Source organism: Nicotiana attenuata, unplaced genomic scaffold (assembly GCF_001879085.1).
Source record: "Nicotiana attenuata strain UT unplaced genomic scaffold, NIATTr2, whole genome shotgun sequence".
NCBI classification, from domain to species: Eukaryota; Viridiplantae; Streptophyta; class Magnoliopsida; order Solanales; family Solanaceae; genus Nicotiana; species Nicotiana attenuata.
This window is the reverse complement of record NW_017671197.1, coordinates 102,762-119,822: the sequence shown is the minus strand read 5'-3', so window position 1 is coordinate 119,822 and position 17,061 is coordinate 102,762. Positions and strand designations below refer to the sequence as shown.

General features: G+C 37.9%; 1 protein-coding gene across 2 annotated transcripts; it reads left to right on the top strand.

Annotated features, from left to right (window-relative positions):
* The first annotated feature begins 1,724 nt into the window (after positions 1–1,724).
* LOC109206608 lies at positions 1,725–3,616 on the top strand. 2 transcript variants are annotated; one of them, XM_019369447.1, is made up of 4 exons: positions 1,729–2,222; positions 2,340–2,422; positions 2,538–2,676; positions 3,256–3,616. In XM_019369447.1, the coding sequence occupies exons 1-4, from the start codon at positions 2,135–2,137 to the stop codon at positions 3,390–3,392; spliced, it is 447 nt and encodes a 148-aa protein (XP_019224992.1). In that variant the 5' UTR covers positions 1,729–2,134; the 3' UTR covers positions 3,393–3,616. The 2 variants fall into 2 exon arrangements, with proteins under 2 accessions (XP_019224991.1, XP_019224992.1); XM_019369446.1 differs by lacking the exon at positions 3,256–3,616 and having other exon boundaries at positions 1,725–2,222; positions 2,538–3,068.
* Positions 3,617–17,061: the final 13,445 nt, after the last annotated feature.

Sequence of the window (17,061 nt, the reverse complement as noted above, 5' to 3'; positions counted from 1 at the left end):
ATATTATTTATAGTTGGCATCTTCTATAAATATCAAAAGTTCATGAGCTCGATTATATCTTATTCTCTTATTCAATATACTTTAATTTAATGCTTAATCTAGAGTTAATTATTCTTGGCTAAGATTTATAGCTCGTTTGGCCAAGCTGCAAAAATCAGCTTATTTTGAGAAGTGCTTTTTTTCAAAAGTGCTTTTCTCAAAAGTACTTTTGGTGAGAAGCAGTTTGTGTTTGGCTAATTAGTTTGAAAAGCACTTCTGAGCAGCAATTAGTGTTTGGCCAAGCTTTAAAAAACTGCTTCTAAGTGTATTTTTCTCAAAAGTGCTTCTCAAAAAAGTGCTTTTGGAGAGAAGCTACTTTTTTCTGCTTCTCCAAAACTGCTTCTGCTTCTCCTCAAAAGCACTTTTTTTTTTCCTTCCAAAAACTTGGCCAAACACCTCAATTTTTGGCCAAAAGTGCTTTTGGCCAAAAAAAACACTTTTGTCCAAAAAGAAGCTTGGCCAAACAGGCTATTATCCTTTATGTCATCATTAATTAGTTTAACAAAAGGTTTAACACTTTTTGATCAAACACTTGGTAACTATTTTGCAGAGAACTGTCTGTTTACACCTCAAAGCCAAACGACTAAGAGCCCGTTTGGATTGGCTTGTTTTAAGTGCTTTTAAGCCAAAATAGCTTTCAAGTCATTTTGCAGTAGTTGGATAAAGTAAAAAAGTGCTTGTTTTTAAGCTAAAATGATAAAAACAAGCCAAAAGCCAAAAGCCAAAAGTTAGAATTCCTAACTTATGGCTTAAGAGCTATTTTGACTTAAAAGTCACTTAAAACAAGCCCATCCAAACAGGCTCTAATTCGGTTAAACCTTTGATTGGAATTAGAGTTGAAGACACTAAAGAACAAGCTGCACCCACTGATAAAAAATGGGAGGGCGAGCCCTCGTGTTCTGGACTTGTTTGTTACTAAAACCTAACTGTAAAGTTAACAGAGTAATTATATTATAGTAATTATTCATGATTCAAGGCAGTTTTATTTTACCACTTGCCCATGTTCTTCTCCTTCCTCTTCAACAATATTTTGGTTCTCACTCCTTGGGAACTCTGCTCGCTAATCACCATGCTTATATTAACTAATAGAAAATACTAGTAATATTTTATACTAGTGAATTACACTGAAGGATACCTGAGAGAATTCACTAATCGTGTGCGTTTAATATTTGACCAGGACCGACACGCTCCTAAATCCTAGAGTTAGGCTCACCGTTTTACCAAGAACTAATTATAATAGTGATGTACTAGTACTACTAAATAAAACTTTTTTAGTAGTATAAATTTACACAATTGAAAGAAGGCAACAAAGAACGTAAAGTCGAATTAACAATTACTTTATGGAAGAAAAAAAAAAAAGAACAAGAAAATTAAATGTAATGATACTAGAAAAAAGTAGTACATAGAAATGAGATAGGTTGATAATCTAAAAGGAAAAATAAACACTACTTTTATAAAATCAACGGTTAATCGTCAAATCTTGAGACTGGAGAGAGTGTGGTTACAACCTAAAATTGGCAGAAATTAAATATGATTTTTTTACATTAATTAATAAAGTAGGAGGGGAATAAGATTTTCAACCAACTCTTCAGAAAGTCAAAAGTTGCCTTCCCTCTGTATTATGGACCATACCAGTCTAATTAGACCCTTAAATTGATAGATAAGGGAGTGCGTGAAAAATGAAAGGGTTAGTTAAAGGTGTAGATATATAGGCCAACAAAACAAACTAATCCTCGTAGCATGCATGGCGGCAGACAACTATATCTTCCATTCCACGCTATCATAGCCCTTTTCCTTAACATCCTGATGAATTAATCAACGAAGAAAAGACCATCTTCCACTTCTTAATTGTTTTATTTTGTTCACTGCTCCTTTTCTATTAGTAAGTCAGTCTTTTGAGTTTTCCCAGGTACTTTTTGTGCTCAGTATGTATACCATTTTTTTAAACAATGACAAAAAGTTAGTTGTTCTAACCCTAGCTTTGACTTAGGTTTAGAATTTGGGCTTTCTATAAATCTCCCACTTTCCTTTCATGTGCATCCTCTCCTTTGTTGCAGAGTAACAGATATACCCTTAACCAAAAGAAAGAGTCAAAATGGTGTCCTTAAGTTTTAGTTCCTTTACGCTTGTTCTGTTGTTCATTTTCCTAACCATAAAGGTTTCAATTGCTCGTAGTCAGCAAGGTACGTACTATTTTTTCTTCTTTTCCCAGTCATTAATATGTTTATTTTTTTCTAAATTAACAGATTAGTTCCTTCTTTTTCCTATGAAAATCTAATTAAAAGTTGACTCTTCTGCAGCAAAGCAAACCTTTGTTGTGGTCTATGAAGCAGAAAATGGTTTTGCCATGGAACTAGCTGGGAGTCATCAGAGTGTGGAGAAGGTACTAATTCTTTAAGTTGAGTTGATTTCAGATTTAGTTACAAAACACTGTCAGTTTCTTTTTTAGAAATGAAAATTATTACTACAAACTCTCAAGGAGGTTAATGAAAATTCAGGAAGTTTTGGATGGTGTAGCAGCAGCTGCTGTACTCAGTACAGGCAGAATGGTAGGAAGAAAAATGATGATAGAAAGAAGAAATATGAAGCAAGTGGAAGCTAGCATCAAGAGTACAGAGGAAGATTCAAAGGATTCAGGTGCAAGTGCAACCCATTCTGTTGGAAATTTAAACCGAAAAAGGCAGGGAAAGTTGAGAGTAATGTCAAGTAAAATGAATACTAGCCATTCAGTGTCCAAGGTCAATACAGGAAGTTTCGTGGCTCTTAATGCTGATTATCACATGGCAAGACCGCACCCTCCTAAGAATAATTGAGAGAAATTAACTTTTTGCCGTTTTAGATCTAATTAGATGTTTTTTTCTTTGTAGTTAGATGTTCTTGTGAAAAAGGACTAGTATACTTGTATGTATCCAATAGAAAATCAAGAAAAGAAGAATTTTCAAATTCACATATGTGCAAGAGTATCGCAATTCTTTGTAGTGCATCCATTCTTTTTACAAGCAAAGTGAATGGATATATCCTTTCTTTTATGATTATTCTTTATTTGGTATTTCCTCATTTCCCCTGCCTCGTTTCATTGGAGTGTACGTTTAAATTGTTCAATCAGCTTCTTTATTTTCCGTTGTGTGAAACTAGCTAGTTAATTCACTGTAAATAAGGAAGGGTAAAGAAAAGGAATGACTTCTGAATTTGCGTATTTTCTCGATGACAATGCAGGAAAACTTCTGGAAGATGCAACTGAGTTTTTGAACATGATGAACAAGGACTATAGTGGAGGTCCAGGATCAGGAAGCAAACCCCGTCACAAACCACCAATCAACAATTACCAGCCTTTCCACAGATCAAATCCATGAAAAAACCATGTAAAATTTTTGTTTTAGCTCTACAATTTTGGCCATAGGAAACTAGATACTAACCAATTTTTGGTTTGTTTGATGACTCTTCAGATTAGGCCTTTTCTAACTTGTGCCTTGTATTAGCACCATCATATTGTAATAGTTTTTGTCTTTTCTAGCTCGTGAGATGTACTAAATGTAGTTAAAAAAGTTGTTAGTATCTGTGTTTTAATTTGCTAATATTCTAAACAGTTGCACTGGTCAAAACAGGAAGACCAACTCTTTTTTTATAATACTTCTGCTAAGAATCTCAGAGTGACAGTATTTTATGATTAACGTTCAATATGGGGCTGATGGAACACTGTAACATCACATGGTCTCGACGCTGTAATAATTTTTACCGCAAAAATTCTTGCAATTTTTTCTTTTTGGCTGAAATTACAGTTGTTTACCTCGAAAATATGAGTAATAATTAAATTTGATTTGTGGTTTTAAAGATATGTGATTTAGTTCAATACCAATTAATAATCAAGGAATATGAAGTAAAGTTGAAAGAAACGGATGAATCAACCAGTGTTACCAAACAGTATCGGCCTCGAGCTTAGTGACCTCGAGATGAACCAAGAACAATAAAGTAAGAATAGTAAGGAGAAAAGACAAGTCTGATGAACAATGAGCCAGAAAAGTAAGATAGTATATTCTTTGCCAATGATTAGATGATCTTTACAAATGATTGGGGTCCCTTTATATAATAGGGAAACCCTAAATAAGGTACATTTCTATTTACAGTAAGGAATCTTATTGGGACAGCTGTCTAACCGCCTAGTACGGAATCGTACAATTCTATTCCGGGATTTGCGCCATGATTTTGGGGACGTGGCAGGAACCTCGCTCATTCTGTTAGAAATCCATAACGGCATTATTCCGGAGTCGAGCATACTTGGCTTGGGTACTCATTGTACTTCGATCTTCGGGCATTGCATCCTTTCTTCGAGCTCGAGTCTGATCCATCGGGCTCGGACTCGACCTTGCCTGAACTCGGGCTTAAGATGACCCTTCGAGCTTGGGAAATCGGGCATACCTTATTTCGACCATATACAGAGATAGTCCTCGCGTTTCTTAGAATAAGATGATAAGAAGCGATTTGAACCTTGATTCTCCGGAGTCTCCAATGATGACGCCATTTCCGTGACGTAGGCGTTCGAAGTGACCGAGTCAGTTCGCTTCCCCAAAACATTGAATGCATTCCAGTAACGGTCGCCCACTAGCGTCGCCGAACCGTCGCCTCTTATCTATAAATATGGAGTTTCTTTTTTGAGCCAAAAACTATACCTATTCATAGCATTTACTCTGCTCACTCTTCCCCTTCATCTCTTTCTCCTCTCACTACTTTTACTCCGATTACCGGAAAACCCAAGATCGCATAAAATATCACGCTCTGCTACCGCCTGTACTCCTGATTTTAATTCTATGGCTAAAACTTCCAAAATAGTTCCCCAAAAAAAGAAAGCATCGTCTTCTTCCACTGCCCCGGCCGGCCAAACCGGTGGTGCCGCCGGCTCTTCACGAAATAACCCCCGGTCCTTGTGTGATAAAGAAGGACTTCAATGTTGAGAATCCCCCCAATATTCCAGGCCGGTGCGAACATGTATCTCGATATATTAGTTCGATATCGAAGAAGTACCTCAAAGCCATGAAGAGGGACTGCGGCTGGGAGACGAGGTTGTGGTTCAGAACCCGAGCCCCGAGGAAAGATGGAGGGGTTCTTAAGTGTTTACACTTATCCTTTCACATTGGGTCCCCTCGATCTGGTAGTGATTGATTTTTGCAAAACGTACGAATTCACCCTCGGCCAGATCCACCCTTCTTTTTGGCGCATTGTGATCATGCTGCAATATTTTTCCGGTAAGGCCGTGGGATTGGAGTTTACCTTCAACCATCTCATTCGGCTGTATCGGCCTTAATTATTCCGAGGGCTCATCAAATTTCAACGCCGATCAAAAAAGGCTTTCTTCTCTAGTAATGACGAGGACAAAGATCGAGGCTGGATGAGCCGGTTTATTAGAGTGAGGACGTCGGATGTCATCTCTAGGGGAAAGATGCCATTCCCGGAGAGGTGGAACTTTAATCGTAAGTGAACTCCTTTTCCAAATATCTATTTATATTATGCTTCCACGTTTCATAATGTTGTTACCCTTTCTGCAGCCGTTGCTTGGACGCCCCATGCGGTCCCCGACCTCGAGGACTGGGTTCGAAAATTAGCTGCAACCTCCTCGTACGATGAGCGCAAATGGCGCGATTTATCGAAGGGCAAATGGGAGTCCAAACATCATGGTAAACTCTTTTCTCAGGCATTTGACATTCCTCTTTTATTAGTCATGCCACCTTAACCATGCTTGTTTGTGCAGGTATTAGAGATATCTCTGAAATGAGGCCGCCCCCACTCGGGGAAGAGACCGAGTCCTTGATTCCGAAGTCGGGGAAAGACAACAAAAGAAAGAGGGCTTCGAAGCTCGAAGATTCCCAGGACGAGAAGACCCCTACTCGGAAGCCGAGGAGGAAGCTTGTGCACGCGGACTTGGATTCCGCCACCCAATATCTGGAAGACGAAGAAAATGAGGGCAAAGAAACGGCGCTGGTGCCCCGAACTAGTAAACCAGTCTAGGCCGCCAAGCCCTCCGAACCTGAGACCTCGTCTTGTGGTAAAGGAACTTCGAAAAAAGACTTGGGTAAAGCCCTCGAGTCCCCGGAGATTGAGATCATTCCCCCTCCTTTATCAAGTACATTGGAGGGAACAAGTGCTGGGAGGAGCGAAGCTATTCAGAGCGCCCCGAGGGGGAAGCTCGGTGTAGCACCCCGGAAAATTTCAAAGTACATAAGTGCTATTAAGAAAGTTGATGTGTGCTAATTACATTATTTTGTGTGCAGACGAGGACTATTAATATGATGGATATCAATTGGATATGATAATAAGTGTATGAGGCATATTATAAGTGGTGTGGGGTGTAAGCATAGCTCTAAGTCCAAGTCAAGTTGGAAATTGCATGATAGACTAAAGTTCCAAACGGGTACGCACTAGACCAAACTTTGGATGAGCATATCTACATATGTATAAGGAGTTGATGGAAAACATATCAAATGCAAGATCTTTGAGTCTAGTTTCTAACGCTTCAAACCGTTTGTTATTTGGACATTCATACAAGAAGTTATGACCAAATTATTAAAGGCTGGCGGAGGAGTCTGTGGATGCGAAGCATCCGGGGCCGCGTCCGAAAGAATGGCAGGCAGTGAAGTGCTGCCATAGCATCCAAGGCCGCGTCCGAAGCCCAGAAATCTGGGCCTATAAATACCAAGTCGGGGGAGAGAGTATTTTGACTATTGGGGGTTAGGGTTCTTGAGGTGAAGGGGCGATTTTAATCTCAAATCAAGTCCAATCGACCAAGGTAAGTTGTTAATGTTGTTTTGGGTTGATTCTTACTCAATATACATGAGTTCTAACATCATTCTAACATCCAAATTCTAGATTTCATCATCAAATCCTCAAGAACACAAAAATCACCAAAGTTGTGATTTTTCAAGATTGATCTACTAGAGGTAATTTCAATGCTTCAAACTCGTTTATTATGAGTAGATAGAAGTATTTGTTACAATATTTATTGGTTGAAAGATTGGATTATAAAACTCTAGTTCACGGCATGAATAGTACTTTTGAGAAAATAAGAGAGAAGATGAATGGTGAATCTTGGCGATGAAATTGATTGAATACAATGAACCTATGGAATTATTTGTTGGCAAAAGATGGAAGTGATCAACTAAGTAATCATCCGAATTGTATATCGTGCAAGTTTTGATGATGGAAGATGATGAATAGTAACTTGGTGGCATTGGACAATTGATGTAGTATCATTAATGACTTCGAATGAGTATTAAAAATATAAGGATGAAGCTGAATGGTCTAGCTTGTAAATTTATTTGACTATTTGAGTTGTTGAAGGCTTGTAGCCAATTTATGAGCCATATATGGATATTGATTAATATCTTAGGTCATATTTTGATGTAATTAGGATATCTAATTGTAGATATCGACTTGTTAGTGATGTTGAGCTTTTTAATCAACATTGGAATGATGGAAGAGGATTGAAAGCTTGTGAATGTTAATAAAGCGAAAGCAAGGTAAGTTGATTAAAACTTACTCTTCTTGAGGGACTTTCTCTAAAAGCATGTTTCAAGTTAATACTTAAGTTGTTTGCAAATGTGCTTTCGTGCTTGTAGGGACAAACAAGTATGGATGTCTCCACGCACTAAATATTATGTTGCATATGTAGTGTCATGCCGTTTTGTAAAAAATTTATTTTAAATCTTGTTGGCAAAATGACACTCGAGATAAATGTTATAGGTTTTTATCAAAACTTACGTATTGACAAGAGTATACATATTTGAGTGCTAGAGATAAGTTTTCATGGAAACTATTTCTTTTGGAGTTTGATGTTAAATTGCTAAAGGCTTTAGCATGAAAAAAGCTGTTTATTTAATTTTTGTTCAAATGATTTAGATTTTCTATAAATGCTATGATTCGATAAAAAAATAGATACTTTGAAGCTACTATGCTATGAATCTATTTTTGAAGTATCAAATATTTTGGGAGTTACTTGTGTTCACCGAGATTGACTTCGAATATATTGTGTTCGTTGTCATGAAACTACACGTGCCGGTGTAGGCGTAGATGGACACTTTGTGGTATAGACTATGGTAGAGTGCTCTCCCTTGAGAGAGTACCATTTTGTGCTATTACTAGCATGGCTGAGTCGATTCGTACGGCACTACGAAGAGACGACCTGAGCAAGTAGGGTATATGATACTTGCCCCAGGTACATAACCTAGTTGACTTTCTTATGTTGGTGATGGTATAGTACTCCCATTGAAAGGTAAGGATGATTTTCTTATGTTTAGGACTAAGGAGCCGAAAGCGATTTTGATGACTTAAAGCATATGTAATGATTTTGTACGATTTATCCAAAATCTTGGATTGGTGTAAATATTTTAAAAGTTTATATTGTAGGTTATATTTCACTTGCTTGTTATTTAAAATAACAAGGGTCATGAATTGATAAATTTCTTATCGTTTTATATCAAATATGGTGCATTTAAAGTTTGTCCCAAGAACTTAAGTTAGAGAGAGTCTATGACACTTATTCAGTACCCCTGTGGTGTACTCAGCCCTTAGGGGCCCCCCTCCAGGGCCCTGCTTACTTTACATGTTTCAGGATGATGTATGATACGTGGCATGCGGTCAGGCCAGGATGACTCTCTTTCCGAGGTATTATGAAGCATCACTCTTATTTCGTGGTAGCTATCATGTTCTTCCTTATTTTATTTTGTTGGAATTACTCCAACCGCTGGTTCTATTCTTTGGTATAGAGGCTCCATAGATAGTTATGAAAGGTTGTAGTAACGGGGTTGTACACCACATTCATGAAAGTATAATTATTTTACTTAGTCTCATTGTTATATTATGAAAGGGCATCATGTGTGATTTTGAATTGGAAAATATTTTATCATTTAACTTGAAAATGTATATGATTTTCAAGGAGCTTCCGCAGTTAAATTGGTTTTCATGCATATGATTTGGGTGCATCACATGGTTTGGTTCGCTCGGGTCGGGTAGAGTGCCGGGTGCCGGTAACGTGGTTTTGGGTCGTGACAAACTTGGTATCAGAGCACTAGGTTCTAAGTCGAGTCCTAGGAAGTCTATGGAGCCGTGTCAAGTAGAGTCCCTCTTATCGGTGTGTTGCTGGCCACACTTATATCGAGGAGGCTACAATGACATCTAGGGTGTTTCAATATCTTCATACTCCAGATCGTGCGTTTGTGTCTGAAGTGAGAGTAAGGATTCTCGATCGTATTAATTACCTGTTGTGGAAGATATAGAAGTGACAAGAATAATGCTCAAGGTTCAAGTTATAATACAAGATGTTTTGGCTAATAGCCAAGAAGTGTCAGATTTGTTCAAAATGGAAGGATAAGTTGAGAATAGATTGGGACTAATACAGTTAACACGTATAACTTTGGTGAATAAGAATTATCAGTCGAATACTGAGAAATCATGGAAGAAAATAAGGTGATGACGTCATCTAGTATTGTCAGGATGGTGTCCTGACTTATTAAGAATTTTACTAATGGATGCGAATAAGGGCACCTATGTTAGACCCTGGATTTCAATTCATGGTTGTTAGGTCAAATTTTTGGAGCGATTGTTTACTATGGTAATCACCATTAACGAGTTAAGCAAAGTTACAAAAAAATATTTATATAAATGAAGATGTTGCATCTTAAACTATCATGACAAGATATAGAGAGGTGATATAGATCTAATTGATAAGTCAATTTGAATCAAACAAGTTTGTGGTAAACATAGTATGACTCATAAAGAATATGGAATAGTTAAGACAGTGTCAACAATGACCAAAGACACCTTCCCGAAGGAAAAAGAACAAGACTTTCTTGATTATCGGAAAGGGAATAATATTAGATGAGGGGGAAGACCCTTAACTATACTAGAGATCGGGTTTCCTAAGAACATGATAGGTTATCGTCATGATTGTGTCATATGTAATAGAAGTGACACACAAGAAATAAAGTGCCACGTGTAAGTAAGAGTTGAGGATAGACGAAGCATGTCATATGTAAAATATGGGCATGACAACCTTGAGTTCCTCCAGATGATGAATGTGATACAGGTAAAAGTCAATCTCTAATTATGCATGCCAAGGCATGCAAGGATAAAGTGTGCTGACTTAAATGGGTAAGCGTGAAAATATTAAGGCATGAGATGCACAAAAAGGCGTAATCTTGGAGGTTATAAGAAGCAATATAGATTGTCAGAGAAGGAAGAGAAAAAAATGATATGGAATAATAATCTTGAGTTCTTCTAATCGAGGTATGTTTTATTTTATTCTGTTGAAATGATGAAAAATTGAGAATTTGCAAGAATGATCTCAAAGCAACTCTATACGTGCCCAATATTGAAAGAGCAGTTAACTTGTGAGTTGTCACGACCCAAGTTCGCCCTCCGTGAACTGTCGTGACGGCACCTAGTCTCTACGACTAGGTAAGCCTAACAATTTGCGGAAAAAGAAATAACATAAATAAACTATCCAAACTGCAGAAATAATACAAATCAAACTCTTATAATGAACTATATTTTCCCAAAACCCAGAATCTCATGAAATCACAAGCTATGGAATAACTACAGTGTTCTAACTCAAGAGTGTCTAAACAAAAGTAAATACAGAAGGCCTAATACTATGAGCCAGAATGGAAAGGGACTCCTCGGTCTGCGGACGCGGCAGACATACCTTGAAGTCTCTGATGGATCTCTCCGCCTCAAGGATGGTAGTACCGAGTCGAAGAACCTGGATCTGCACATGAAAAACATGCGCAGGAAGGGCATGAGTACACCACAACGGTACTCAGTAAGTGCCAAGCCTAACCTCGGTCGGGTAGTGACGAGGAAGGTCAGGGCCCTACTGAGGTTAAAGGAAATTTAAGATATAACAACAATGTAGAATAAGACAGTATACTTAAGTGCAACAGTAAAAGGTAACACAGGATAAAAGAACAACAACAACTTTAACAGAACAAAGTAATCACGGAAAAATCAATACAACTCAACGCAGAGATAACAACCGGGGGATCTCCCAGGATACCGTCCTGTAGTCCCCAAATATAAATATCCAGTGGATCTCCCGGGTGCAGTCCCGTAGTCCAAATCATAAATGCGCGGGGATCTACCGGAATACCACATCCGTAGTCCCAAATATAAATACTCAATACTGAGGGAATCTACCGGGTGCAATCCCGTAGTTCCAATGTAAAAGTGCAGGGGGATATCCCGGAATACAACTCCGTAGTCCCAAAGCAAACATACATGGGGATCTCCCGGGATACCGTCCCATAGTCCCAAAGTAAATACACTGTAGCAACAAGAAGAATGCTCAATTCAATCAAATTTCATACCAAGGTAAAGCAGGTATTTCTAACCTAGCATGCTGCACATAATTCAAATAGGGCAGTAGAACAATTAAGCAGTTAAATCAATTAGACATGCTTCCCTAAGCTAACAACAGGTTTAACTTGCAGGTAGTATAAACAGGAAAGGAAAACGCAATTCTACGTACTTAATGGAAACCAGATTTTTCAGCAATTAGCACAAGTACGCACTCGTCACCTTACGTACAGGGCATTTCAAACATCAATAATACCAAATCCTAAGGGGAGGTTCCCCCACACAAGGTTAGACAAGCCACTTACCTCGAACCGACTCCAAATCAACCCAAAACCACGCTCTTGCCACGAGTATTCGACTCCAAATAGCCCAAATCTATTAAATTCAATTGCATAATATAAATAACACTTCAAGTAACTGATTCTACAAATAAATTCTAAGCTAATACGCGAAATTAGGTAAAATAACCAAAACACCCCTCGATCCCACATCTCGGAATCGGGTAAAACTTACATTTTCGGAAATCCTCATACTCTCACGAGTCTATACATAACAAGAACACTGAAATCGGAGTTCAATTGACCCCTCAAATACCCATTTTAAGGTCTCTTAATGTCAAACCCTAATTACCCATTTTTTCCAAATTTTCCACCACTAATTAGGTCTTTAATCACATATAAACGAGTTATGAAGTCAAAAATGTTACCTCCAAGTGATTCCCCTTTGGTTTCCTCAAAAATCACCCTCAAAAGCTTCAATCCCGTTCAAAATTGGTGGAAAAATGAAGAAGGGTCGCGGATGGACTATTTAAATACTGCCCAGATATCCCTTCTCCGCGAACGCGGAAGGACCCTCGCGTTCGTGAAGAGCAACTTCGCTTGGGTCCAGATTCCTTCATCGCGAACGCGATGACAAGGTCGCGAACGCGGTGCAAAACTTTCTCCTCCTACTCGAACGCGGGAGAGATTTCGCGAACGCGAAGCATTAATTCCTCACCAGCCCTAGCTCCTCTTCGCGAACGCGAGACCCCACTCGCGAACGCGAAGAAGGAAACCAGAATTGACCGCTGCAACATTTTTCTGCAATTTCTAAGTTCCAAAAATGACCCATTGAGCATCCGAAACACACCCGAGGTCCCCGGGACCTCAACCTAACATGCCAACCAATCCTAAAACATCATTCAAACTTGTTCCAATCTTTGAAACGCTCAAAACAACATCAAAACACCAATTTAGCATCGGCTTCAAGCCTGAGAACTTCAAAAACTCTCAAAATACGCTTTCGATCAAATAATCTATCAAACCTCGTCCGAATGACCTAAAATTTTGCACACACGTCACATTCAACACTACGGAGCTACTCCAACTTCCGGAATTCCATTCCGACCCTCGGATCAAAACTCACTATCGAACCGGAAACTTCAAAAATTCAACTTTCGGCATTTCAAGCCTAAATGAGCTACGGACCTCCAAAATACCATCCGAACACGCTCCTAAACCCGAAATCACCCAACGGAGCTAACGGAACCATCAAAATACCATTCCGAGGCCGTCTTCACACTGTTCCGACTACGGTCAAATTTCCAAAACTTAAGCTCTCATTCAGGGACTAAGTGTCCCAAAACTCTCCGAAATTCCAAATAATTCCTCCCGGCAACTCACAATAGCAGACAAAAATACGGGCAAAGCAGTTAATAGGGGATCGGGGCATAAATTCTAAAAACGACCGACCGGATCGTTACATGAGTGAACGGATCCTTATGATTTAAGAAGAATAAATATTGAAATGGCTCATGGGCTAAGTTAAAGTTGTTGGAAAGTTATACATGTAATGTGTGCGACGTAAGGCTCAAAAACAAAATTGAAAACGGTTATGGTACGAATTTAGAGATTGAGAAGTTACAAGAATTCTAAGTCTACATAATAAGGTATCATAAATCCCTAACATGATATGTATGGACAAGGTAAATGATACCATGAAGAATGGAAAAATATGCAAGTATATATTTATCATATGAAATGTGTTGATGTAAATATGTGGTATGAGCTATCGCCAAAGAGTTCGCATTATGATGTAGACATGAGGTAATAAGACCCTACAGGCATGACATCTTTATCATAAGTATTAGCCTACTCGGTGGGATACCATCAAAATAAAGTTTTAGGAAAGGACTTAATAGAGAGGAATATAATTTCAGTGATATACTGCAGAATCTCTTATATATATATATATATATATATATATATATATATATATATATATATATATATGCAGCTTAAGAACATAATGATAGCATAAAGATAGATTGTGTAATTCTTACATTTAGCATTGTGAAGATGATATATGTTGTGAAAGTTATATAATGATATGTGGATTTAGCCTAAGGGAGTCACACTAGTTCAGCATACTTAAGCGTGAGATGAGAGGCGCAAGGCAGTTGTACTTGCTAGAACTGTATTAGAGCATGGATTGAAGGATGAAATATTATAAGAGGTCTCAACGGTATAGTGAACATGAAAGAGTGAAGTGGTAACTATAATGATGTCGTACGGGCGAAAAATAATGGCCCTTAGCAATATATGTTGTAGCTAGTAGCGACGTGATACTTGGATACGAAAACGAACAAAGAAAGTTCCAATGAGTATAACCATTCTATCCTATTGTCAGAATAATGAGCATATCAGCATAATGATGAAATAAAACCCAATGTAAGATGAAAGACTGAAGCGCTAAAACAGAGATTTCTAATTGGGAGGGATAAATAGACTATTATAGTGGATGAACAAATTGATTGTCAATGAAAAGTTCTATGTGAGATATAAGTTTAATATTGGCTTCGAGTGGCAAGTAAAAGTTTGAATTGGGTTTACTCCTAAGTGGTGAAGCATCAGAACAAAAAGGATTCACCATAAAGATAATGGTTTGAGAAATAAGATATTTTATTTACTAGAGTCAAGATGAAGAGAAAACATTTGGTAACTTCATGACGGAATGAGTACAATTACTATAGAGTTTTTGTTGGGATTCAAAGACTCATTACAAGTAATAGTTACGATGTTCTGCATCAGGGATATTAAAAGTTATGTATGATAGTCAAAGATTTAATGGGCAACTCGAATATATTGCTACAACTTTGGGAGAATGGGAGATTTGAATTAAATTCAAGTATTGGCGGAGAACAAGGAAGTACTTTAAACAGTACGAGGGATTAAGTGGAATAAGAGGATATTTTAATGTGTGCACACTTTAGCACGAGATGAAATAGAAAAGGGTAATGTAATACGCATTCCTTAATGAGAAAAGACTCTTATATACAAAAATAAAATAAAGTGTGCCAGTAAAGGGCATGGGTTCAAAGAAGCGCACTAATATTAGAAGGGTGCAAGTACCATCGTGATAACAGTGACTCTCGGCTGTTGAAAACATACGGGCTACGGTAGCATGTCTATGGTGCGCATGGAAATAAATGCAATCCCAAGTTTTTGGTAGAAAAATATCACAAGATACTCAATGGGGTCAAGGAATTGTTAAAATTTAAGAAATAAAACTGGAACACGGATGTTCGCAATTAGGTGGCAAACTAGTGTCATGAAATCGAATGAAGTGAGTTGAATTGCTTTCAGAGTAAGCTTGTTGGTAATAATAGTTATCAAGTTATGAATCTAGCATGAGCTCTAAAGGTATGAGGGAAAGTAGGGGTATTAAATTACCATATGTTGGATAAATCTGAGACAAATATCTTACTAATCTTTGGAAGGAATAAAAGGATATTCCAAAATAGTTTTGATGATTAGAGAATATTAAAAGTCTTAAGTGGGGGAAACTTTTCCTGGAAACAGGACTCAATAGAGCAACAGACTAATTTGAAAGTATTGGTTATAAGAAAATTTTGAGACTACGAGTCGGAATAGATAAGTTTACAGGTACCAAGTGGGCAATATAATTTTGCTCTCACAAAGCATGAGCCATAGCTTCGAGGAAGCTGAGAATTTAGGCAGCATGGAAATGTGCCATTCTACATTATCCAAAAAAAAAACATTTATAAAGGACATCCAATCACAGAGAGATTTTTGATTTATTTGAAGATACTTTTCAGGTACAACTTGACGCATGCATGACTAAAGAAAATGCATGCATGTATAATAATGATGTGGGAGCTATGTGTAGTAGCTATTATTGATATTGAATGGTATTCATATATTTCAGATGTTAAAAGTTCTAAAGATTTACATTTGATGCACTTATGGTATATGTATGGCCGAGTGGGGTCAAGACGGTACGTTATATTGTGTATTGTTGGTTGTTGAGCGATATTATTATTGGTGGCCGTGTGGGGGCTTGTTCAGGACAGGGTAAAGTTTTTGGATAGTCCTAGTTATAGGGGAAAATCTGCCGAAAATTTTAAGAATTTGTAAAGATAGCCAAATTTTGAGGGCCAAAAGTAAGTCTGAGATTTTGGAAGGAAAGTATAAGACCCATGTAGTCATAAGTGCCTATGCATAATGGTTGGAGGTAAATAGATGGTAACTCTATTCTTGGAAATGACTTGTAAAATATTCGAGGATGAATGTTCTTAAGTGGGGGAGAATGTAGCACCCTGGAAAATTTCAAAGTACATAAGCGTTATTAAGAAAGTTGACGTGTGCTAATTACATTATTTTATGTGCAGACGAGGACTATTAATATGATGGATATCAATTGGATATGATAATAAGTATACGAGGAATATTATAAGTGGTGTGGGGTGTAAGTATAGCTCTAAGTCCAAGTCAAGTTGGAAATTACATGATATACTAAGGTTCCAAACGGGTACGCACTAGACCAAAGTTTGGACGAGCATATATACATATGTATAAGGAGTTATGTGATGGGCAACCTATCAAATGAAAGATAATTGAGTCTAGTTTCTAATCCTTCAAACCGTTTGTCATTTGGACATTCCTACAAGAAGTTATGACCAAATTATCAAAGGCTGGAGGAGGAGTCTGTGGATGCGAAGCATCCGGGGCCGTGTCTGAAAGAATGGCAGGCAGTGTAACAACCCGACCGGTCGTTTTGAGCATTTGCACTTTGCTCGCCAGTTCTTGGGCATGTCTAGCCCCGTATGATGTATTATGACGTATGTAAATTATCGGTTTTGGTTTTCAGGATAATCGGAACAGATTTGGAAGAATAATTCTCAGTTGAAGCTTTAAATTTAAAAGGTTTGACCAAATTTTGACTTTTTAGTATATGATCTCGGATTTGGATTTTTACAATTTGGTTAGCTCCGTTAGGTGATGTGGGACTTAGGAGCGTGATCGGAATGTGTTTTAGAGGTCCGGAGTAGATTTAGGCTTGAATTGGCGAAATTTGGAATTTTGGCGATTTCCGGATGATAGGTGAGATTTTGATATAAGGGTCGGAATGGAATTCCAGAAGTTGGAGTAGGTCCGTTGTGTCATTTTTGATGTGTGTGCAAAATTTCAGGTCATTTGGACGAGGTTTGATAGAATTTTTGATCGAAAGCGGAATTCGGAAGTTTTTGGGGTTCTTAGGCTTGAATCCGATGTGAATTAGGTATTTTGATGTTGTTTTGAGCATTCCGAAGGTTGGAAAAAGTTTGAATGATGTTATGGGATATGTTGTCATGGTTGGTTGAGGTCCTGAGGGCCTCAGGTGAGTTTCGAGTGGTTAAACGGA

Bases quoted from the DNA above. Each gene is read 5' to 3' on its own strand.
- LOC109206608 (XM_019369446.1), top strand. From the start codon at position 2,135: ATGGTGTCCTTAAGTTTTAGTTCCTTTACGCTTGTTCTGTTGTTCATT. The intron at 2,223-2,339 runs GTACGTACTATT...ACTCTTCTGCAG, and splicing joins AATTGCTCGTAGTCAGCAAG to CAAAGCAAACCTTTGTTGTG. The intron at 2,423-2,537 runs GTACTAATTCTT...ATGAAAATTCAG, and splicing joins GTCATCAGAGTGTGGAGAAG to GAAGTTTTGGATGGTGTAGC.